This window comes from Cervus elaphus, chromosome 14 (genome assembly GCF_910594005.1).
Source record: "Cervus elaphus chromosome 14, mCerEla1.1, whole genome shotgun sequence".
NCBI classification, from domain to species: Eukaryota; Metazoa; Chordata; class Mammalia; order Artiodactyla; family Cervidae; genus Cervus; species Cervus elaphus.
This window is the reverse complement of record NC_057828.1, coordinates 63,038,788-63,063,988: the sequence shown is the minus strand read 5'-3', so window position 1 is coordinate 63,063,988 and position 25,201 is coordinate 63,038,788. Positions and strand designations below refer to the sequence as shown.

Below are 25,201 nucleotides of genomic sequence, written 5' to 3'. Positions count from 1 at the left end.
AGAGTAATTAATCTAGTGATGGTGTACTACTACTAGGGAGAAGGGCAATAGGGAGGAATAGCAGTGAAGACACCATCCTGTTCATTCAGATAGGAATTGATAAAGGATTTGTGTTTGAGGAACAACAGCAGAAGGTATTAACTAATTTCCCAGATACCAAAAGGAAAGTGCCTATTTCATAGCATCCTCTGTGGGTGGGGAACTATTTTGCGAACCTACCAGACTATGAAAATTTTCATTGTGACACCAGTCTGAATGGCCATCATTAAAAAGTCTACAAATAACAAATGCTGGAGAGGGTGCAGAGAAGAGGGAACCCTCTTACACTGTTGGTACGATTGTAAGTTGGTGCATCCACTATGGAAAGCAGTATGGAGAGTCCTCAGAAATCTGAAAACAGAATTACCGTATGACCCAGCAATTCCACTCCTGGGCATATATCTGGACAAAACTGTAAGTCAAAAAGACAGATACACCCATATGTTCATAGAAGTACTGTTCACCATACCCAAGACGGGGAAACAACCTAAACGTCTGTTAATACATGAGCTGATAAAAGTAAAATACACATGTACAGTGGAATACCACTCAGCCATAGAAAGGAATGAAATAATGCCATTTGCCGCAACATGGATGCAACTAGAGATTATCATACTAATTAAATGAGAAAGAGAAAGAAATACCATATCACTTACATGTGGAATCTGAAATATGACAGAAATGAACTTATCTATGAAGCTGAAACAGATTCACAAACAGAACAGACTTGTGATTGTCAAGGGGTGGGTGAGGGAAGGATACATTGGGAGTTTGGGATTAGTGGATGCAAACTATTACATACAGATTGGTTGGACAACAAGGTTCTTACAGTATAGCACAGGGAAATATATTTAGTGTCTTGGGATAGCCATAATGGAAAAATACGAAAAAAAAATGTTCCTATACATGTGCAATTTAGTCACTTTGCTGTGTAGCAGAAATTAACATTTTAAATCAACTATACTGCAATTAAAAATTTTTTCATAGTGAAAGGAGTAGGAAAGTAGTGAAATGAGTAGGAAAGAATCATTTCTTAGATTTCTCCACTATACATCTGATTATTTACATAGGAAGCTAATTAGAATCAAGTAGATTGACATATGTTGAGCTTTCACTGTATAGAATTATAGAACAGTAAGCAAAACAGCCTTCAGAAGAGCCAGTGGTTTGGTTCTGTTCTCTCATGTACCTAACTTTAGATGCTTGACCAGCTTGGTAAATTTTTAAAATATATAGACTAAGCGGAAGCTCATCAAAATATGCATACTTGAAAAAGTACAGACGTCGAGGAGAAGTAAAAATGAATATGTCATCCTGAAGAGTAAGGTCATTCATTCTGTGTTATGTCAGTTTTGAGATTATAGTTAATAGGAATTACACAAGCATACTAGATCCGAGACTGTAGTTTAGGCTACCTGTTGTCTTTAACCTGCAAAAAGAAAAATTTTCACTACATTTCTTTTGTGCATTATATTTATTTATGTTGACTCCCCTTGCTCCATCTCAGTAGCATGGTACAGTTGAGAAGACATGGACTTTGATGCTGAAGAGCCTGGGACCTTGGCCAAGTTATATATAATCTCTCTGAGCCTGACTTTACCTAGCTTGAAAATGGGAATCATGTTTATGTAAAGGGTTGTTGTGAGGATTAAAAGAAATGATGTTCATAAAACTTCAGCACACGAAAGGTATTCAGCCGTTCCTTTTTCTTTCCTTATTTTAATGTTTTGAACAATGTAGCACACTTCACAAAGTTAAACCTTCTAGATTAGTGTTGGTTTCAAATAGTTGGTTTCAAAATGCTGCTCTTTTTAGTTTTTAACTGTTTTTCTATGAAAATTTTTTTTATCTTAAATAGTTTCTATACTTCATTGCCTCCTTCTTAAATCACTGTGCTATATATACCACAGGTCTTATAGATGGTGAAGCACAGGGCCAAATCTTTTCTTTCCCTCTTGAGATTGCTAAAATCTATTGGTTGGCATGCAGCCAGCCAGCCCTCTTTATGGCCGGCTGTTCTCTGTGGTCTTCTGCAACTTGCCACCTCTGTCACAGCTTCTAATTTCTGCTGGCTGCTACTGTTGCTGCCCCCATTCTTTCTTCTAATTACCACTAGGCTCTGCTGGCCCTCTTACCATCCCTGCTCCCTAATACTTGTTTCCTTCACTTTCTGTGTCTCTTCTGCCTCCTGTTGCATCTCATATTTCATAGGTGAAAGCTGGCCTTTCATTGCTTTCTCAAGCCAGCTAGAAGAATCCTTCTATAAAGGAGTCAGCTGGTCATAACATGTTTAGTATGGTTGTTATCAGCATCTTCCCTTGGGCTGTGGGCCCTATTTTAAGTACTTGAGAATGCCAAAAACCAAGCCCCTGGATTAGTGAGATATATTTGACTTTTCTGCCTAGTAGTTTATGTTTGTCTCATTTAACTTTTATTTGATGCCAAGTTTTGTGCTAGATTGAAGTGGTAAAGGAAACAGGGGTCTATAAAGTTCAACTATGCCAGAGGTCCTTACTTTCAAAAAAGCAGGAAGACACAGACATGTTCATAGATAATAGAAGGTAAAAGATGAGGGAGCAGTGAGGGAAAGAAAGTTTTAAGCAAGGATTGTGAAGGCTCAAAGTCCTACTTCAAGTTATAAAGAAGAATGGCTGCTTATGAATGGAATCTGGGTAGTGGGTAATAGCTTAGAGTCCGGCAAGAGTCAGACACAGGACCCGGTCAGAGCAAGGGGAAGCTTTCATGATTCCCTACCATTTAAAGATAATGGCAGGGCTTCTGTGGTGGTCCAGTGGTTAGGAATTCACCTGCCGATGCAAGAGACACAGGTTCAATCCCTGGATTTAGGAAGATCCCATGTCCATGGAGCAACTAAGTCTGTGCACCACAACCATTGAGCCTGTGCTCTAGAGCCCAGAGGCCACAACTACACGTGCCCCACAGCTAGAGAGTGGCCCCGTTCATCGCAACTAGAGAAAGCCAGCACACAGCAATGAAGACCCAGAGCAGCCAAGAAATAAATAAGAAATAAAATATAACTATTTTAAAAATAGCATCCTTATTAAAAAAAATAAAGATAATGGTCAAGAATCACTTAGGTGATGGTACGTTTTTTCTTTTCATATTTAGGAGTCTGGGTCTTTAAGTTCCCTATGATACTTTGTCATTATTTTGTGTTTCTTATGAATTTTTATTTATTTAGAAACAGTATATGAGAGTATAGTGAAGGGGTTATACATTTCTAGAGGTTTCCCCGGTGGCTCCGTGGTAAGGAATCCACCTGCCAATGCAGGAGATGCAAGTTCGATCCCTGGGTCAGGAAGATCCCCTCGAGGAGGAAATGCAACCCACGCCAATATTCTTGCCTGGGAAATCCATGGACAGAGGCACCTGGTAGGCTACAGTCCACGGGGTTGCAAAGAGTCAGACACGACTGAGCACGCACTGAGCTATACATTTCTATGCTTTTATAGTTTGAATATTTCTACATTTTAAGTTTATTATGTGAATTTTTTAATTCACCTGAGTATTTTTATTTTATCCTAATATATAACCCCTTACAAAGATTTTAAATGTATGACCAATGTTAATTTATTAGAATTGTTTTGCTCCTGTTTATAACAACTCCATATTTATTAAATTTGAACATTTCTCTTAAGCTAAAACAGAAAGGAAAAGCATAAATAACTATGACAAACAACCCTCTTCTGGTGTGGTCATTTGAAATGAAACAACCAAAAAATTTAATCAACTTAAATTTAGAAAAATTAGCTGATATAAGTTGTAAACCAGATGAGTAAAAGCTTTCACTTACTCATTCTTGACATTCAATTCCATTTATTCTTTGTAATATATTTTAAAACAGAAATGTTTATAAAGACTAAGGTTTGGATTCCTATATACTATTTTGAGGTTACAAAGAAAAAACTAGAGTCATATTCATGCTTTAATATAAACTCCACTTTAACACACACAGAGGAATAACAGAGATAAAGATTTTGCAGATACAAGATGATGTGTTTTATTAAAACATCATAATCATAAAAGTATTTTAAGATATATTAGATTTAAAATAATTATTAATAATGATTAAAACCTGAAGGTTGTATTTAAGTGAGTCATAATCATCAAGTTTGATCAAATATTTCTTGAGTGCTTATTATGTTCAAGGCATACAAAAGATGAGTAAAAGAAGAATTTACATTTGGCCCCCTGAAGACTACAATTTGGCTAGAGAGTAATTATAAATAATTATCTTTTGTTTCACCCAAATACCTACTCTTTAGACATGTCACGGTAGTTAGACATATAAACAATTCAGAGTTGAGGGAAACATGTCTTTTTAAAGCCTGCTCCTTTTCTCTAGTACTCTTGGAAGACAGAAAAGTTAATAGAATTAGAAGACAGTCTGGTTGTCCTCTGTCTTTCCATTCCCCAGTTGCCAATCAATTCTGTAATTGCAGTCATGGTTCTCATATTTAGGCCCCTGCTCTAATTGATTTCTAGGTGGACATGCTCTAAGTTGAAAGATCAAAAATCCCAATATTTCACATTAAACACAAGAACACTTCAGCCCACAGCATCTGAACTCAAAAGCCTCAAATTAGTCATGGTGATCTGAGGAGCACAGCAAACAAGAAATGGATTGGGGTTGGGGGGCAGCAGGCAGGTAACCCTGTCATGCTTGTACCTGTAAATAAACATTTATACCTAACCATAATTTTAATTGGTTTGATCAGTTTTTATTGGTACAGCCAAGTAATAATCACTGAAAAATGTTTGTAAATATATAGATGGTATTTAAATTCAAAGAATACAAATCAACAGTAACTTTTTCTTATTGTAAAAGTGATAACAATGTATTATTGAAATTTTTACAAAATATTTACAAATAATAAGTATAAAGAAAAAGGTTTCAGTCATCTGCAATCTTACCCCTGAGAGAATCCCTTTTATCACTTTGGATGCTTTCCTTCTCTCTTTGTTCTATAGGTAGATAATACATTTTAAAAACAAAAATGAGATCATACTGTATATAGTTTTATATCCTACTTTATTTACTTGTCTTGAACATCTTCTCATATGCATATCAGATATTCTTCAGCACAGTTTCTAGAATGTTTGCCTAATATTCTGTCCTCCAAGTATATTATGCTGTAGCCATTTCTCTGTTTAGGTTGCTCTCTTTTACAGTACATAAACTAAACTGTAAACTCCACTAAGGCATGGACTATAACTGGTTTATTTATCATTGGGTCCCTGATAGGCTTTCAGAAAATAGATGTTTAAATTAATTCTTCTACTCTTCCATGTCTGTACCTATGCAGACACATGACAGGAGAAACGTACATATCTATGTCCACTTCAGGTTTATAACCACTGATCTCAAGTGGGCCCTCACTGCTGCCCAGCGGTGACTACATTTCCCTACTCCGCTATCTCTTCCCTCTCTTAGATAACTCTTTTCATACGTTCTCTTCTCTGCTCAAAATTCAAACACCTCCTTCCTCATCCTCATTCTCTCCTAATGACCTTCATTCCCATTAAACTGAGATGAAATAAGAGTCAGTGGGAAAAAAAAACTTCCACAAGTTCTACCATCACATCCGTCTACCTGCCTGCATCTGTACCTACATAGCCCACTTTCCCCCCATTAGTACATATGAACCATCTGTGCGCCCAAGGCCAGCCCCTCTGTTAATGCACTAGGTGCCATCCCACTCAAGCTTTTACTGCGTCTATGCTTTTTTGCATTATCAGTTTTCCCTCTCTTCTGTATAGGTTCCAGCAGATATAAATATACTGCTATCTATTTACCCTACTTAACTGCCCAACTCCTGCCCCATTTCATTCTTCCTCAGAATTCCGTGAAAGAGTTGTTTATACTCTAATTTCTCCTCCCATGTTATTTCTTGAAGCCACTTGAATTAGGTGTTTACTTCTAACATTCTTTCTGTTTTTCACTTCAGTTCTGCTACATCCAGTGACCATTCTTTGGTCCCTACCGTTCTTGACCTATCAGCAGCATTTGAATGACTTTTTCTTTAAATGCTTTATTCTCTTGTGTTCCAGGACAGTGATTTTGGTTACTCCATTACTGACCTTGGTAAGGTCCCTTTTGCTCAATCTTCTTCAGAAGCTCTTTCTCTGTCCCTTTTGCTTGCTCCTTTTCCTGTCCTCAGGCTTCCCTGGTGGCTCAGTGGTAAAGAACCCGTCTGCCAATGCAGGCTACACAGATTTGATCACTGGGTCGGGAAGATCCCCTGGAGGAGGAAATGGCAACACACTCCAGCATTCTTGCCAGGAAAAATCCCATGGACAGAGGAGCCTGGTGGGCTACAGTCCATGAAGTTGCAAGAGTCGGACACTAGTTAGTGATGAAATGATTTCCTATCCTCTTTATCTTGAAATGCCCCAGAGCTCAATTGTCTGATCTACTTTCTCTATACTCATTCCTTTGGTGATCTCATCCAGTCTCTGGGCTTTATATATCTGCCTTTCAGATCTCTAGTTTATATCTCCCGTGACAAATAGTTTCAAGGGATTGGATCTGATAGACAGAGTGCCTGAAGAACTAGGGACGGAAGTCCGTAACATTGTATAGGAGGCAATGACCAAAACCATCCCCAAGAAAAAGAAATGCAATAAAGCAAAATGGTTTTCTGAGGAGGCCTTACAAATAACTGAGAAAAGAGAAGCAAAAGGCAAAGGAGAAAAGAAAAGATATACCCATCTAAATGCAGAGTTACAAAGAATAGCAAGGAAAGATAAGAAAGCCTTCTCAAGTGAACAAGGCAAAGAAATAGAGGAAAACAATATAAAGGGAAGGACTAGAGATCTCTTCAAGATATTTAGATACCAAGGGAACATTTCATGCAAAGATGGGTACAATCAAGGACAGAAACGTTATGGACCTAAGAGAAGCAGAAGATATTAAGAAGAGTTGGCAAGAATACACAGAACTGTATAGAACAGGTCTTAATGACCTGGATAACCATGATGGTGTGATCAGTCATCCAGAGCCAGACATCTTGGAATGCAAAGTCAAGTGGGCCTTAGGAAGCATCACTACAAACAAAACTAGTGGAGGTGATGGAATTCCAGTTGAGCTATTTCAAATAGTAAAAGATGATGCTGTGAAGTGCTGCACTCAATATGTCATCAAATTTGGAAAACTCAGCAGTGGCCACAGGACTGGAAAAGGTCAGTTTTCATTCCAGTCCCAAAGAAAGGCAATGCCAAAGAATGTCCAGTACTGTACAATTGCGCACATTTCACATGCTAGCAAAGCAATGCTCAAAATCATTCAAGCTAGGTTTCAACAGTATGTGAACTGAGAACGTCCAGATGTACAAGCTGGATTTAGAAAAGGCAGAGGAACCAGAGATCAAATTGTCAACTTCCCCTGGATCATAAAAGAACAAGGGAATTCCAAAAAAAATCTACTTCTGCTTTATTGACTACGCTAAAGCCTTTGCCTGTGTGGATCACAACAAACTGTAGAAAATTCTTCAAGAGATGGGAATCCCAGGCCACCTGACCTGCCTCCTGAGAAATTAGTATGCAGGTCAAGAAGCAACAGGACAAGACATGGAACAATGGAGTGGTTCAAAATTGTGAAAGGAATATGTCAAGGCTGTATCTTGCCATCCTGCTTATTTAACTTATATGTAGAGTACATCATACAAAATGCTGGGCTTAATAAATCACAAGCTGGAATCAAGACTGCCAGGAGAAATATCAATAACCTCAGATATGCAGATGACACCAATCAAATGGCAGAAAGCAAAGAGGAACTAAAGAGCCTCTTGATGAGGGTGAAAAAGGAGAGTGAAAAAGCTGGCTTAAAACAACGTTCAAAAAACTAAGATCATGGCATCTGGTCCCATCACTTCATGGCAAATAGATGGGGGAAAAAATGGAAACAGTGACAGACTATTTTCTTGGCTCCAAAATCACTGAGGATGGTGACTGCAGCCATGAAATTAAAAGACGCTTACTCCTTGGAAGGAAAGTTATGACAAATCTAAACAGCATATTGAAAAGCAGAGCTATCACTTCACCAACAAAGGTCTGTCTAGTCAAAGCTTTGGTTTTTCCAGTGGTCACAGACAGATGTGAGAGGTGGGACCATAAAGAAGGCTGGGTGTCGAAGAACTGTTGCTTTCAAACTGAGGTGCTGGAAAAGTCTCTTGAGAGTCCCTTAGACATCAAGGAGATCAAACCAGTCCATCCTAAAGAAAATCAGTCCTGAATATTCATTGGAAGGACTGAGGCTGAAGCTCCAACACTTTGGCCACCTGATGCTAAGAGCTGATTCTTTAGAAAAGACCCTGGTACTGGGAAAGACTGAGGGCAGGCAGAGGAGAAGGGAGCAACAGAAGATGAAATGGTTGGATGGCACTCTGCGAGATAGTGAAGGACAAAGAAGCCTGGTGTGCTGCAGTCCATGGAGTCACAAAGAGTGGGGCACGACTTAGTGAATGATCAACAAAAATAATTCTTGACCCCTCTCTTATCTATCTGAGAAATATCCCAAACTAATATATCCAAAACCTTTCTAGTAAGACCTACACTAACCCCTTAAAGTTGAAACTCATTCTACCCTCTTCCAGCATTCCTCATTCTTTCCTGTTTTATTTTTCTCTACAGCATTTATCAAACATATCTTTGACTTACTTGGTTTATTTTCTATATCCCCCTTCTCCAAAACTAAAGATTTTTGTCTATTTTTATTTATTGCATTTTAACAGTACCTGGCACATAGTAGATACTCAGTAAATATCTGTTAACGAGTGGATGTAAGCAGTGAACGTCCTTAGCAGATGATATTTGCACAAATCCATGATCCTTTTTTCCATTCAGTAAAATGTTTGAGTGCTTACTATATACCAGACTCTATGCCAGCTGCTAGGAATATAACAGTCCAAAGTTATGCATGGTCCCTAACTTTACAGAGCTCACACTCAAATGAAAATAACAGATAAATACATCCTTTGAATATAAATTGTAATAAACGCTATTGAAGAAACAACAAGGAGATTGAACTGAAAAATAACAATAGCAGGTGACTCTTTGAAGCAAATATAGAGAACTTTGTCTAAATAGGTGACAAGACTGGCACTTGAAGGAAGAGGAAGGAGACAGTCATCTAAAGAGTAGACATTTTATGAGCTCATATTAGAAAGTTAGGCGGGGCTAAATGATGCAGGATTTCCTGGCCTAGTGGTTCTCAAAGAATGGCATGGGAGCCCCTGGGGGGTCTCTATGATCTTTTGGGGTCCATAAAGTCAGAACTATTTTCATAACAGTTTTAAGACATTATTTTCCCTTTTCACACTTTACTCTCTCACGAGCCTTCAGTGGCATTTTCCAGAGGCCACATGACATGGTGTGACAGTAGATGAATGCAGAACTAGAAATGGATATCTAGTTATTTCCTGTCCAGATTTTAAAGAGATTTGCAAAAAAGCAAAGCAATGCCACTCTGTTTTATCTTTTAGAAAATACATTTATTTTTGAAATTGAGTTACTTACAGTAACATGTAATGGTTTTTAAATGTCTGAACTTTAATATAGTAAGTACTGATTGATTTAAACTACATAAACCAAAACTCTTTGGGGTCCTCAGTAATTTTGAAGACTCACTATAAAAGGGTGCCGAGATCAAAAAGGTAAAGAACTGTTGTCCTAGGCCATGATGGTAAGAGTTTTGAACTTTATTCTAAGAGCATTAGGAAGTCACTAAAAGGCATTAAACCAAAGTAATGAATGATCTAGTTTAACTTTTGAAAAGGCTGCTCTCACTGCTGTGTGAAGAATAGATTGGAGTAGGCTGACCATAGGAGAAGGGAAGGGAACAAGTATGAAGTCACTGCCTCTGTCTAGGTAAGAAATGATGGAGGTTTGTACTGAGGGGGTGTATGTTTCCTAGAACTGGCATAACAAAGTGCCACAGACTGAGTGGCCTAGAACAGTAGAAATGTGTTGTCAGTAGGGTCACTCTCCCTCTGAAACCTATAGGGGAGAATCTGTCCTTGCCTCTTGAAGCTTCTAGTGTTTGCCAGCAATTCTTGGCATTCCTTGACCTGTGGATGCGTCATTCCAGTATGTTTCTACATAAGGCCATATTCTGAGGTGCCAGGAATTAGGATTTCAACATGTCTTTTTTTGGGGGGACACTTTGTAACAGGTGGTAACAATGAGGGTGAAGAGAAATGACATATACATATTTTAGAAGTAGAACCAGTAGGATTGCTTATGGATTATCTATAAAGGATGAAACAAGTCAAGGATGGGACTCACATGTCTGACTTTAGAAGCTAGATAAATTGTAGAGCCAACTTAACAGACATTTCTCCAAAGAAGACAAATGGATGGCTAATAAACACATGAAGAGATTCTCAACATCACTCATTGTTAGAGAAATGCAAATTAAAACTACCATGAGATATCACCTCATACTGGTCAGAAAGGCCATCATCAAAAAATCCACAAACAACAAGTGCTGGATACGGTGTGGAGAAAAGGGAACCCTCTTACACTGTTGGTAGGAATGTAAGTTGATACAGCCACTATGGAAAACAGTATGGAGATTTCCTTTAAAACCTAGGAGTAAAACCACCATATGACCCAGCAATGCCACTTCTGGGCATATATCCTGAGGAAACCAAAACTGAAAAAGACACATGTACCCTAATGTTCATTGTAGCACTATTTACAATAGCTAGGAGATGGAAGCAACCTAGATGTCCATCAACAGATGGATAAAGAAGTTGTGGTACATATATACAATGGAATACTATTTAGCCATCAAAAGGAACACATTTGAGTCAGTTCTAATGAGGTAGATGAACCTAGAGCCTATTATACAGAGTGAAGTAAGTCAGAAAGGGAAAAGAAAATATTGTATATTAACACATATATATGAAATCTAGAAAGATGGTTCAGATGAACCAATTTGCAAGCCAGCAATGGAGATGCAGACATATAGAACATACTTGTGGACAAGGGCGGGGGAGAGGAAGGAGAGGGTGAAATGAATGGAGAGAGTAGCATGGAAGCATATACACTAACATATGTAAAATAGATAGCCAGTGGAAATTTGGTGTATGGCTCAGGGAATTCAGCCAGGGCTCTGTAATAATCTAGAGGGGTGGGAAAGGGTGGGAGGTGGGAGGGAGGTTCAAGAGGGAGGGAACATGTGTACACCTGTGGTCAATTCATATTGATGTATGACAGAAATCAAACCAATATTGTAAAGCAATCAATTAAAAATAAATATTAAAAATACTTTTAAAAAGTTGTAGAGCCAAATGACATGCAGTTTTTTAACATCAACACTTGGGAATAGGACCATGTTTCCTGGGGCATAAAATCCCAGAAGTGAAATTGCTAGGTCTCCATTTCCTTAAGTATCTCCATCCATTTATTTTAGATATGTTTTAGCTTTATTCATATTGTTTTAATATTATTTAGGTTTATTCTATTAGAGCCTCCTGATTTAAACAATCAGATACAGTAAAATCTTGTAGATCAATTCAAAGACCTTATGCAAAAAGAAAATAAAAATAGGAAGAGAGAACATTTGCCATAAAAGAACTTCTCATAATCAAAGTGGGGCAAACAGTAAGTGTTGGCAAAGTTCAATGAGATCCCAAAGTATTTCAAATTAAACTTCTAGATAAGAAATCTGGCTATTTGAGTTTAATAAGATCTTATGGGATTGACTACAATTTCTCCCACTGGATGAAAAGTAGACCTTAGGTAAAATTGTAAGTTCCCTGGTAACATGATAAGGTTAAGGATGTCAGTTACATTATTAAGCAACTTATGATAAAAATGACTTCCTGCCTGATTGTTATATCTGAATGGAAGGAACTGCAAAGTTATGATAAATTCCTGATGGGGATGCTGTACTTTGGACTGTCCTGACTTTCTTATAATCGGCGTATCTATTATGTGGCCCTTGAAGCTGTTGTTACAAGATACAGTGGCTCCTATAAAGCAGCAGGGCCTCTAATCCAAGATATACCCTCACGTACACCAAAATGGAATTTCTCCTCACACTTGAGCTACATCTCCTAGAGAGAAGATAGCACCTGGGTGGCTGGACAAGCTGTCACATGAATTACTACAGAACTCAAGGTTGACACTGCTCTGATGGCAGCTTCTGAATGGCTTCTGTCTGAAATCCTCCTGAATAAATGGATGCCAGGTGTATTCAGTGGTAGTCTCATGAATCTCAATAATTAGACGAGCCAAAGACAACCACCTTGTGGGCATAGTACATACATTACTGATCCTTTAGTTCCAGCTGCTCACTTATTCTGTGCCTACTCTATCCCTCTTGCCAGCCATTTTAGTAACATGTCAATGCAGTCATCTTATCTTCAGTTCCCAAAGCAAACTTGTTCTTGAGAACATCTGTATAGATGTGAATCTGCTTGGCTGCCTTAAAAGGGATGAATGATCAGTGGTGGTTTAGTCACTAAATTGTGTCCAACTTGTGCAACCCACCACGAAATAGGGAAACATGATTAAGAAAATAACTGAAAGGAAAACAATCAAAGGCAGCACTCATAGCTCAGCTGGTAAAGAATCTGCCTACAGTGCAGGAGACCTGAGTTCGAACCCTGGGTCAGGAAGATCCCTTGGAGAAGGGAATGGCAACCCATTCCAGTATTCTTGCCTGGGGAATTCCATGGACAGAGGAGCCTGGTAGGCTATAGTCCATGGGGTCACAGGGTCAGACATCACTGAGTGACTAACACTGATAAAACAAATGATTTTTTGTTCATGTATATGCCCAGACATTTACTTGATGCAAGACCCTGAGGGACATAATTAGTTTATGATAACTGAATCATCAGGAAAAGATTAAATAATCTCCCATGTTCTCCATCTTGAGTGATAAGGGGAAGTAAGATACCTTAGAGAGTTTATAAGGGTGATTTTTAATGGTTGCATATTCAAAGAGTAATGTGCCAATTATTTTTAAAATGTGCTGACAGGTTTTTCGCTCTCTAACAGGCACTTTGTTGTTATTTAGTTGCTCAGTTTTGTCACACTCTTTGCCAACGCCATGGACTGTAGCCCACCAGGCTCCTCTATCCATGGGATTTTCCTAACAGATGCTATTAACAGTTGAATGAGGTGTTACTATACCTACCTTTTTTTCCTCTAGAAGGAAAGGAGTGTGCCTATAACCAACTGAAGACTTAACTCATGTATCAGAAAAATTCTTAGAAAAATAATTATAAAATGTTTGCCAACACCTAACATATGGCAAATTGTCAGATTAGTTTAATCATATTCTGTAATAGAGTCACAGATCTCACAGGTTAGGAGAGGCAAAACATTCCAAGCTTAGAAATAATATTGAAAATTACCCAAAATTATATTACTAACTCATAATTTTTATCATTACTTCTAATTCCTCACAACTAATTTTCTTGAGTGCTTCCCTTATCATCTATTCACTTGAAATACTAAAACAGAATTTTTATTTCAGATGTCAAATTACTGGATAAGAACTGAATCTCTCATTACCCACATGGGAAAATGCATCCCCTCTATGCAGCTCGCTTATTACTCTTTTAATGATTCATGCTGTGTACAGTATCTTTAGAACTAACATTGGTAGAAATAGTAGATCAAATCTGAATTAGAGTATCAGTATCACTGTGGTCACAAAAAAAAAAGAAATCCAGTGACACTCAGGAGAATTTTCTGCTCACACAGAACATCTTGGAAGCATGTTATTTCCATGACTTAAACATCACACACTAGTAAAGTAATTCTCCAAGCCAGGCTTCAACAGCACATGAACCATGAACGTCCAGATGTTCAAGCTGGATTTAGAAAAGGCAGAGGAACCAGAGATCAAATTGCCAACATCCATTGGTTCATTGAAAAAGCAAGAGAGTTCCAGAAAAACACCTACTTCTGCTTTATTGACTATGCCAAAGCCTTTGACTGTGTGGATCACAACAAACTGGAAAATTCTGAAAGAGATGGGAATACCAGACCACCTGACCTGCCTCTTGAGAAATCTGTATGCAGGTCAGGAAGCAACAGTTAAGAACTGGACATGGAACAACAGACTGGTTCCAAATCAGGAAAGGAGTACGTCAAGGCTGTATATTGTCACCCTGCTTAATTAACTTATATGCAGAGTACATCATAAGAAATGCTGACCTGGATGAAGCACAAGCTGGAATCAAGATTGCCAGGAGAAATATCAATAACCTCAGATATGCAGATGACACCACCCTTAAGAGAAGAACTAAAGAGCCTCTTGATGAAAGTAAAAGAGGAGAGTGAAAAAGTTGGCTTAAAACTTAACATTCAGAAAACTAAGATCATGGCATTTGGTCCCATTGCTGCATGGCAAATAGATGGGGAAACAACGGAAACAGTGACAGACTTCATTTTTGGGGGGCTCCAAAAACTGCAGATGATGACTGCAGCCGTGAAAATAAAAGTTGCTTACTCCTTGGAAGGAAAGTTATGACCAACCTAGACAGCATATTAAAAAGCAGAGACATTATTTTGCCAACAAAGTCCGTCTAGTCAAGGCTATGGTTTTTCCAGGAGTCTTGTATGGATGTGAGAGTTGGACTATAAAGAAAGCTGAGTGCCGAAGAATTGATGCTTTTGAACTGTGGTGTTGGAGAAGACTCTTGAGAGTCCCTTGGATTGCAAGGAGATCTAACCAGTCCATCCTAAAGGAGTTCAGTCCTGAATATTCATGGGAAGGACTGATGCTGAAGCAGAAACTCCAATACTTTTGCCACCTGATGTGAAGAACTGACTCATCTGAAAAGACCCTGATGCTGGGAAAGATTGAAGGCAGGAGGAGAAGGGGACGACAGAGGATGAGATGGTTGAATGGCACCACCAACTCAATGGACATGAGTTTGAGTTAACTCCAGGAGTTGGTGATGGACAGGGAGGCCTGGCGTGCTGCAGTCCATGGGGTCTACAACAGTCAGACATGACTGATCAACTGAACTGACTGACTGAAGTGTGTGTGTGTGTGTGTGTGTGTGTGTGTGTAGATAGATCTGGACTTGGAAATGAGGCTCTTGATTCAGTTTGATAAAATGCATTTAGCAGTAGAAAAATATCACCACATGGCTACAGAGTTTTATGTGCAAAAAACAGCAATATCACCAATGACTTAATGTTAATATTTTCATCAATACTTCATTTGGTAAATTTTTTTAAAAATACTTCTTATTAATATTGTTTAAATGGCCATACTACCCAAAGCAATCTACAGATTTAATGAGATCCCTACTCCCAGGTGGCACTGTGGTAAAGAATCCACCTGCTGATGCAGGAAATACAAGAGATGCAGGTTTGACTCCTGGGTTGGAAAGAGCCCCTTGAGTAGGAAGTGGCAACCCACACCAGTGTACTTGCCTGAAAAGTTCTGTGGACAGAGGATGCTGGTAGGCTACAGTCCATGGCATCTCAAAGAGTTGGACATGAGTGAGCACACAACACTACCAAAGTACCCATGACATTTTTCACAGAACTAAAATAATCCTAAAATTCTTATGGAACCATAAAAGACCCAGCATTGCCAAAGCAATCCTGAAGAAAAAGAACAAATCAGGAGGCATAACCCTCCCAAACTTCAGACAACACTACAAAGCTAGAGTAATCAAAGCAGCATGGTTATTGACACAAAAACAGACATGGATCAATGGAACAGATCAGACAGCCCAGAAATAAACCCACACACCTGCAGTCAATTAATCTTCAGCAAGGGAGGCGAGAGTATACAATGGGGCAAAGTCTCTTCAGCAAATGGTATTGGGAAAGCTGGGCAGCATATGTAAATCAATGAGATTAGAACATACTCTCACACCATACACAAAAATAAACTCAAAATGGCTTAAAGACTTAAACATAAGACATGACACCATAAAATGCCTTTAAGAGATCATAGGCAAAACATTTTGATACAAATTGTACCAATGTTTTCTTAGGTCAGTCCCCAAGAAAAGAGTGGAGAAGGAAATGGCAACCCACCCCAGTATTCTTGCCTGGAGAATCCTGTGGACAGAGGAGCCTGGTGGGCTGTCGTCTATGGGGTTGCAGAGTCGGACACAACTGAAGTGACTTAACATGCATGCATGCATTGGAGAAGGACATGACAACCCACTCCAGTATTCTTGCCTGGAGAATCCCAGGGACAGAGGAGCCTGGTGGGCTGTCATCTATGGGGTTGCACAGAGTCGGACATGACTGAAGTGACTTAGCAGCAGCAAGGCAATAGAAATAAAAATGAATGAATGGGACCTAATCAAACCTACAAACTTTAGCATAGAAAAGGAAGTCATAAGCAAAACAAAAAGATAGCATACAGAATGGGAGGAAATATTTGCAGATGATGTGACCAACAAGGGTTTCATTTCCAAAATATACAAACAGCTCCTAAAACTCAACAACAAAAAACAAACAATCCAATTGAAAAATAGGCAGAAGACCTTAACAGAGATTTCTCCAAAGAAGAAATACAAATGGCCAACAGGCACATGAAAAGATTGCTAATTATTAGAGAAAGGCAAATCAGTACTACGAAGAAATGCCACCTCGCACCATTCAGAATGGCCATCATTAAGAAATCTACAAATAACAAATGCTGGAGAGGGTGTAGAGAAAAAGGAACTCTCCTACCGTTGATGGGAATGTAGGTTGGTGCAGTCACTGTGGAAGACAGTATAGATGTTCCTCAGAAAACTAAAGATAGAATTACCATATGATCCAGCAATCCCATTCCTGGGCATGTCTAGACAAAACTATAATTCAGGACGATACATGTACCCCTATGTTCACAGCAGAACCCTTCACAATAGCCAAGACATAGAACAACTTAAATGTCCATCAACAGAGGAATGGATAAAGAAGATGTGGTACATACATACAATGGAATATTACTCAGCCATAAAAACAAAATAATGCCATCTGCAGCAACATTGATGCAACTGAAGATTATCATGCTAAGTGAAATCAGTCAGAAAGAGAAAGACAAACACTGTATGATATCACTTAAATGTGGAATCTAAAATATGACACAAATGAACCTATCTATGAAGCAGAAACAGACTCAGACATAGAGAATAGACTTGTGGCTGCCGATGGGGAAGGAAAGGGGTGGACTCAGATTTTGAGGCTAGTAGATGCACACTATTATGTTTAGAATGGATAAACAACAAGGTCCTACTGTATAGCACAGGGAACTGTATCCAGTCTCCTGGGATCAACCATAATGGAAAAGAACATAAAAAAAGAATGCATATGTATGTAAAACTGAATCACTTTGGTGTACAGCAGAAATTAACACAACACTGTAAATCAGCTATACTTCAATAAATAAATACAATTTTAAATACACACACACATACTTCTTACATTTGACAGGGTGCCCCATCTCAGGAGAGAAGAAAATCTAGTCCTTAAAGGAAATAATTACTAATAAAATGAAAATAATGATCAAAAATTATAAAGAAAGAATTAGTGTAGAATACATGTGGGGAAAGAAATAATCTGTATAAATTCAATAGAGACCAACTCGTCCTCTGCACACACAGGAGAAAAAAGCATCTGGAAGTCAAACTGAAAGAGTTATTTTTCACTTGAGTTAACTGTGAACTAAGTTCATGATTGTTTGGGCTCTTATAGAATAATTGCATCTGGCATTTATGCTCCACAATGTAGGAAATATGTCAGGATTTTTGTTAAGTTCAGGTAAAAGAAAAAAGGTTGGTTAAGAGATTAAAGAATAAACCAATAAGGAAAGGTTACAGTAATATATTCATTCTCTCATTTCATGAACATTTATTGAGTGCACATTTTATGCAGGACACCGTGATAGGCACTAGATGAAAGACATAGTACTTACATACGAGAAGTTTATTGTCTTAGTTTACAGTTTTAGATAAGCACATACAGTGTAAGCTATGTTGCTGTGGTAGAGAAGAGGGACCCTTGAAGAAAATGAACTGAGTCTTAACGATTGAGGGGATTTATTTTTCTTACAGGATTCCAGACTCATCTGAAAATTCTCCCACCACAAAATATCCAGGAATGCAGAATAAAATCCCTTCACTGACTTAATAGACATGAGTTTGAGCAAACTCCGGGAGACAGTGAAGGACAGCGAAGCTTGGCATGCCGCAGTCCATGGGGTCACAAAGAGTCGGACATGACTGAGCGACTGAATAACAACAAAAATGCACAGCAGAGCTTACAAAAAAGTAAAGTTGGGCTCCAAAGGCCAAAACAAACACAGCTAAGAAACAAAATAGTAAGCCTTAATTTTTTAATAAGCCCAAAGCTTCAAAAAGAAAGTCATAGGTTTAAACCAACAGCTGACTGTCCTGAAAGCAAGGATATGACAGTCCCAGTACCTATGAGGTAGAAATCTCTCAAAAAATAGCAGCCACCATCAGGGAAAAGTAGACATTAAAAATCTACCCTCCAACAAAGAGCTGACATGAGAATTTTTCTTAGCCTGCACGCCAAGCCCAGGAGGGGAGGTGGGATGAGAAATAGGTTTGCCCTTTTAAAATTTACACTAAGTATTCAAAAATCCCCAAGCTAAGAACTCAGCATAGGGCTCTCAGACTGATATTTCCCTGGTGACTGTCAGAAACAAAAGCAAAATCATTCTAGAGGGGCAGAATCTCAATTCAGGGTACAGAGCACAGAATTTTTCCCAGATAAAACCCCACTTAAATTGAATTCACAGTCCAGAATTTATAAAGCACACAGGTAGTAATCAACAGTACATGGATCTCAGGCAGCACAAGTATCACATGTACCACCACCTGCCCCTCTCCCTGAGCTCAAATAAAAGAACTGCAGGGATCAAACATCTGCTTAAAAGGCTCAAATATGTCAAAGATGGATATTAAAGCATGAGAAAAGAGCAGGACCCTGTAAGGTTGGAGGACAGATTTCAAGCAGAGTGAAGCGCATTTATAGCTGTGAGTGTCCATATAGGTATTCTTACTGGGAATCAGAGGTCACAAAATTGGGAGGAAGGTGACCAAGGCTTGGGTCATAAATAACCTTGTGTTCTGTGTTACTCAGGACTCCTCTTGCAAGTGACAAGAAGATCACTTTTGCCTCGGGAGTATTTTGTTGTTGGCTCACCTAACCAAGAAGGACAAGGACAGGCTTGGGATGATAAGAATCAGAGACTCTCATTTTTTCTGGACCTCTCATTGCTATTCTTTTCTTTGTGAATACTTCATTCTCACCTACCACACACCAGTTTTCTCCAAAAAGTGGAGAACAATGCCACTTTAGTTTTTTATTCATATCTTTTACTTTTTACTTTCTTTTTTTAAAAAATTGTGCTAAGCTGTTTACAATAGCCAGGACATGGAAGCAACCTAGATGCCCGTCATCAGACAAATGGGTAAGAAAGCTGTAGTACATATATACAATGGAATATTACTCAGCCATTAAAATAAATGCATCTGAATCAGTTCTAATGAGGTGGATGAAACTGGAGCCTATTATACACAGTGAAGTAAGTCAGAAAGAAAAACACCAATACAGTATACTAATGCATATATATGGAATTTAGAAAGATGGTAACAATGACCCTATATGCAAGACAGCAAAAGAGACACAGATGTAAAGAACAGTCTTTTGGACTCTGTGGAAGAAGGCAAGGGTGGGATGATTTGAGAGGGTAGCACTGAAATGTGTATATTATCATATGTGAAGCGGATCGCTGGTCCAGATTCAATGCATGAGACAGGGTGCTCAGGGCTGGTGCACTGGGATGACCCTGGGGGATGGGATGGGGAGGGAGGTGAGAGGGGGGTTCTAGATGGCGAACACATGTGCACCTGTGGCTGATTCATGTCGATGTATGGCAAAAACTACAATATCGTAAAGTAATTAGCCTCCAATTAAGATAAATTAATTCTAAAAAATTGTGCTAAGATATACATGATACAATTAACTAAGCATTTTTAAGTGTAAAGTCAGTGGTATTAAGTACATTCACATTGTGCAACTGTCACTACTATCCATCTGCAGAATGTTTTCATGTGCTGCTGCTGCTAAGTCGCTTCAGTTGTGTCAGATTCTGTGCGACCCCATAGACGGCAGCCCCCCCTGCTGAAACTCTGTATCCACTAGACAATAACTCCTCATTCCTCTCTCTCTGCAGCCCCTGGTAACCACTGTTCTATTTCTGTCTGTCTGAATTTTACTACTCCTAAGTAGTTCATACAACTGGAATAATACAATATTTACCCTTTTGTATCTGTCTTTATTCACTACACCACTTTCTTTTGACCAGGAAGAAAAAGACTTTCTCTGTACACATGCTTCTATCTTCTTGCTCTATTTTGAAAATCCTGAGAGAAGACTCTAATTGGTTTGGCTTGAGTGACATGCTTACTTCTAGACCAGGAGGATAATGGGTTGCTATGATGTGCTCAGCTCAGGAGGTTGCATGACCACCCTAGAATCTTCCCCAATTCTCTGTGTTTACATACCCTCTCAAAGAGCCCTTCCTTGTTCTTTTGATCTAAAATAGCATCTCACATCATCTAGACACTTTATTATGCTTTTTTTTGGGGGGGGGGCACTTATTACTGTCTATTACAGAAAAGATTTATTTGCTTATTACTTCCCCTACCACTTTGTAAGAGTTATAACATGAGGGACCTTCTCTCTCTTGCTCACCTCTGTGCTCACAATACCTGGAACAATGCCTGGATCATAGTAGGAGCTCAATAAACATTTTAAATTAATTCATTAGTTAGAGATTGAGGTGGAGATATAGATTTAGTACTCATTGGTAAAAGTGATTAAAAGAAATTAATTATGCTTCTACCTCTCTTGTGAAGATAAGAATTACAAATTGAATGAAATTGAACTCTGCATATATATTTATATGAACACAGTAACTAAACAAGGAACTTAATGCACAAATAGCAAGAAAATTACACTTTTTAAAAATGGATAATTGTAGAACATATAACCTTGCATGATGGATGCATAGGTTAGAGTCTGGAAGTTTCAATAGATTAAACCCTTTCTGAAATTGTTTTCTGTTGGCAAGCATTTAAACTATAAATGTGAATGTATAAGTCCATCAGGTGTGTTTGCACGTAAATGTGAATGTATAAACCCATCAGGTGTGTGTACACAAACACACACACATACATTTTTACTGGTTAACTTCGGAAACTAGCAAAGCAGATACAAGTTTAAAGCCATAGTGGGCAATGCAGTTCTTTCAAAATTGCCCTTGGCTGTAGCCAGGTGAATCCAGATACTCAGGAACACAACTTCACACTGTCATGCCACCCCTCATTATCATCTCTTGGATCTTGTTTACTGTAGCTGCCTCAGCTCTCTTCCCCTACCTGTCATTAATCTCACAGGCAGGGCAAGGCAAAGAGGAACTAGGAGCAAAGCAGGGACTGTATTGAAAAATACAAGAAAGAAGTAGGCAAAAGTAATCTCTTGTTCTTCTGACTTCATGGTGCTGCTGTCCATCTTTTACTCCCCTTAGAGTTTATTATTATCCTTATGATATATAATGAGCATCCCAAACATAAGCAGTGCTGCACCTCAGCTGAATCTACCCTACTCACCAGGTTCCTCAAAATTACATCTTTCATATCTCCTCCAACCTACCCACCCACATGTTACCGCCAAATCCAGTGAGAACTCCAATTTCTGGCGAGAAAACAGTTTAATCAAACTATATTGCCTGAAAGTTGTCTTCTACCCGTCGGCTGTTATCCCTGCTGAACTTCTCTAGGTGTTAAGGAATTACTTTTTTCTAACTACCCATCTGAACCAGAAAATAAGCTCTCTGTGGCAGCTTTTTGCCTTTCTTCTTAGGAGATTAAATAGAACCACACCCAAAACCTTCTGGGAACCAACCCCCATATTCAATTTTTAGGAAATGGGAAAGGTAGATATGGTTTGTCTAAGAGTAGTTGATTTAAATCATAATACCAATCTGTCTCATTTACAATAATGGTTAATCATTTATTCTTAATTACCAGGGGCTCCAGAATGGCCATCCACATACTAAATGCCTATCAAATTAATCTAAATCATACTTTTCACCTGTATATCATCCTGATTATGTATTGCTCATGTAATGTGATCATGTGCCCTCAGCTTAAGAAATAGCACTGCTCAGATGGAAAGATATACCATGTTCTTGGATTGGAAGAATCAATATAGTCAAAATGATTATACTACTCAAGGCAATGTACAGATTCAATGCAATCCCTATCAAATTATCAATGGCATATTTCACAAAATTTTTAGAACCAAATTTTTTTAATTTGCATGGAAACACAAAGGCCCCCAAAAGCCAAAGCAATTCTGAGAAAGGAAAATGGAACTGGAAGAATCAGGCTCCCTGACTTTCTATTACAAAGCTACAGTCATCAAGACAGTATAATATTGGCACAAAAACAAATATAGATCAATGGAACAGGATACAAAGTTCAGAAGTAAACCCACATACCTATGATCAATCTATGACAAAGGAGGCAAGACTATACAACAGCAAAGACACATTCTCTTCAATAAATGATGCTGGGGAAACTGGAAAGCTACATGTAAAACAATTAAATTAGAATATTCTCTAACACCATACACAAAAATAAACTCAAAATGGATTAAAGACCTAAATATAAGACCGGATACTATAAAACTCTTAGAAGAAAACATAGGAAGAACACTCTTTGACATAAATCACAGCAGTACCTTTATAGGTCCACCTCCCAGAGTAATGAAAATAAAAAGCAAAAATAAACAAATGAAACCTAATTAAACTAAAAAACTTCTGCACAGCAAAGGAAACCATAAAGAAAACAAAAAAAGACAACCCACAGGATGGGAGAAAATATTTGCAAATGAAGCAACTTACAAAGGATCAATCTCCAAAATATACAAGCAGTTCATGCAACTCAGTATCAAAAACAAAACCAAAAACAACCAATTGAAAAATGGGCAAATGATCTAAATAGACATTTCTCTAAGAAAGAGCTATGGATGTCTAAAAACACATGAAGAAATACTGAACGTTGCCAATTAGTAGAGAAAATCAAAACTAGAGAGGTATCACCTCATACAGGTCAGAATGCATATGTGTGTGCTCAGTTATGTCCAACTCTGTGACTCTATGGATTGTAACCCACCAGGCTCGTCTATTCATAGGATTCTCCAGGCAGGAATACTGGAGTGAGTTGCCGTTTCCTCCTCCAAGGGATCTTCCTGACCAGGGATTGAACCTGTGTCTCCTGTGTCTCCTGAATTGGCATGCTGATTCTTTACCACTGAGCCACCTGGGAAGCCCACCAGTCAGAATGGCCACCATCAAAAAATCTACAAATAATAAATCCTGGAGAGGATGCAGAGGAAAAGACAACATTCCTACACTGTTGGTGAGAATGTACATTGATACAACTACTATTTGGAGAACGGAGCCTCCTAGGTGGCCCTGGTGGTAGAGAGGCTGCCTGCCAGTGCAGGAAACACAAGAGACATGGGTTCAACCCCTGGGTCAAGAAGATCCCCTGGAGTAGGAAGTGGTGGACAGAGGAGCCTGGCAGGCTACAACCATGGGGTCCCTAAGTCAGACATAACTGAGCACAATATAGAGAAGAGCATGGAGGTTCCTTTCAATACTAAAAAGGGAGCAACCATATGATCTAGCAATTCCACTCCTGACCATATATCCAGAGAAAACCACAATTCAAAAAGATACATGCACCCCAATGTTCATTGCAGCACTATTCACAATAGCTAAGACACGGAAGCAAATTAAATGTCCATTGACAGAGGAATGGATAAAGAAGATATGATATATATGTACAGTGGAATATTACTGAGACATAAAAAAAGAATGAAATAATGCCATTTGCAGTAGCGTGGATGGACCTAGACATTATCATACTGGATGAAGTCAGACAGAGACAAAAATCATATGATATCACTTATATGTGGAATCTAGAAAACTTATACAAATGAATTTATTTATAAAACAGAACAGACTCAGACTTTGAAAACAAACTTAATGGTTACCAAAGAGAAGAGATTGGAGGAGGGGTCAAGTAGGAGTTTGGGGATTAACATATACATCCTACTATATATAAAACAGAGAACCAACAAGGACCTATTGTATGTACAGAGAACTGCTCAATGTTCTATAATAACCTATGGGAAAAGGATCTGAAAAATAGACAATGTATAACTGAATCACTTTGCTGTACAGCTGAAACTAACATTGTAAATCAACTGTACTCCAATGTAAAATAAAAATTGAATTAAGAAATAGCATCATGAAAAAGTACTCATCGATAATTAGTTTATATAGTTAAAATATTTTTATTTTAAAGGAATAAAAATTTAACTGAACAGTTGGATTTTCCTGTGTGTGTGGGAATTTTTGACTTAACAACTTGTAGAGACTTTGTGTGCCTTGAAATCACATTTCTGTATGATATTTGATATGATTAGGAAACTTTATAAGCCTGGAATCTGAATCTTTGAAAATGGGTTAAAAAGCTACTAATTCTTACTATAAATCATAGACTTCTTAGATAGATTTTGGGAATGTACTTTAAAAAAAAAAACATTATAATACTGGCCGTGATAAATGGCCGTTTTTCTGCCACTAATTGGGTAATCAAACTGTCACATTTTAAAGGATTCCCTTTGGTTTAATATCTGCAGATCTAGTCATCCTGTCACTCTGTGGCTGCTGCAGTGCACAAGTTACCATTCAACCTTCTCCTTTTCTCCGAGATGGAGAGTTTGGTCAGAGGTTACTGTGAGGCTCAAAGAGCTGGCTTCTTTTCCTGTAGCCGGTAAACCTATGGAACTTTGGTATATCAGATATTTGCTATAGCTTATATACTTTCATACTTTTGCAATAACTTAGATTCTTTGTTTCTTTTATAGGACAATGAAGGTCAAACAGCTCTACATTATGGTAAGATGTTTTTAAATTATTACTAATTATATTTGACTTTATTTGCTTATCTCAGCTTTGTCCAACCCTACATTGTGCTTGGAAAAATGCCAACCACTAGCAGAGCTACAATAACTTTATGTTTAAAAAACAGATTAATAACCTCTAAGGTTG

At 38.3% G+C, this 25,201-nt stretch overlaps 1 protein-coding gene across 1 annotated transcript in view; it reads left to right on the top strand.

Moving 5' to 3' along the window:
• Positions 1-25,201, top strand: part of ACBD6 (acyl-CoA binding domain containing 6) — a 193,237-nt gene that overhangs the window by 137,266 nt on the left and 30,770 nt on the right. Inside the window, exon 7 of the mRNA XM_043923241.1 lies at positions 25,018-25,048. Coding sequence (XP_043779176.1) covers positions 25,018-25,048 — 31 coding nt within the window. The remainder of the gene's footprint in view (positions 1-25,017; positions 25,049-25,201) is intronic.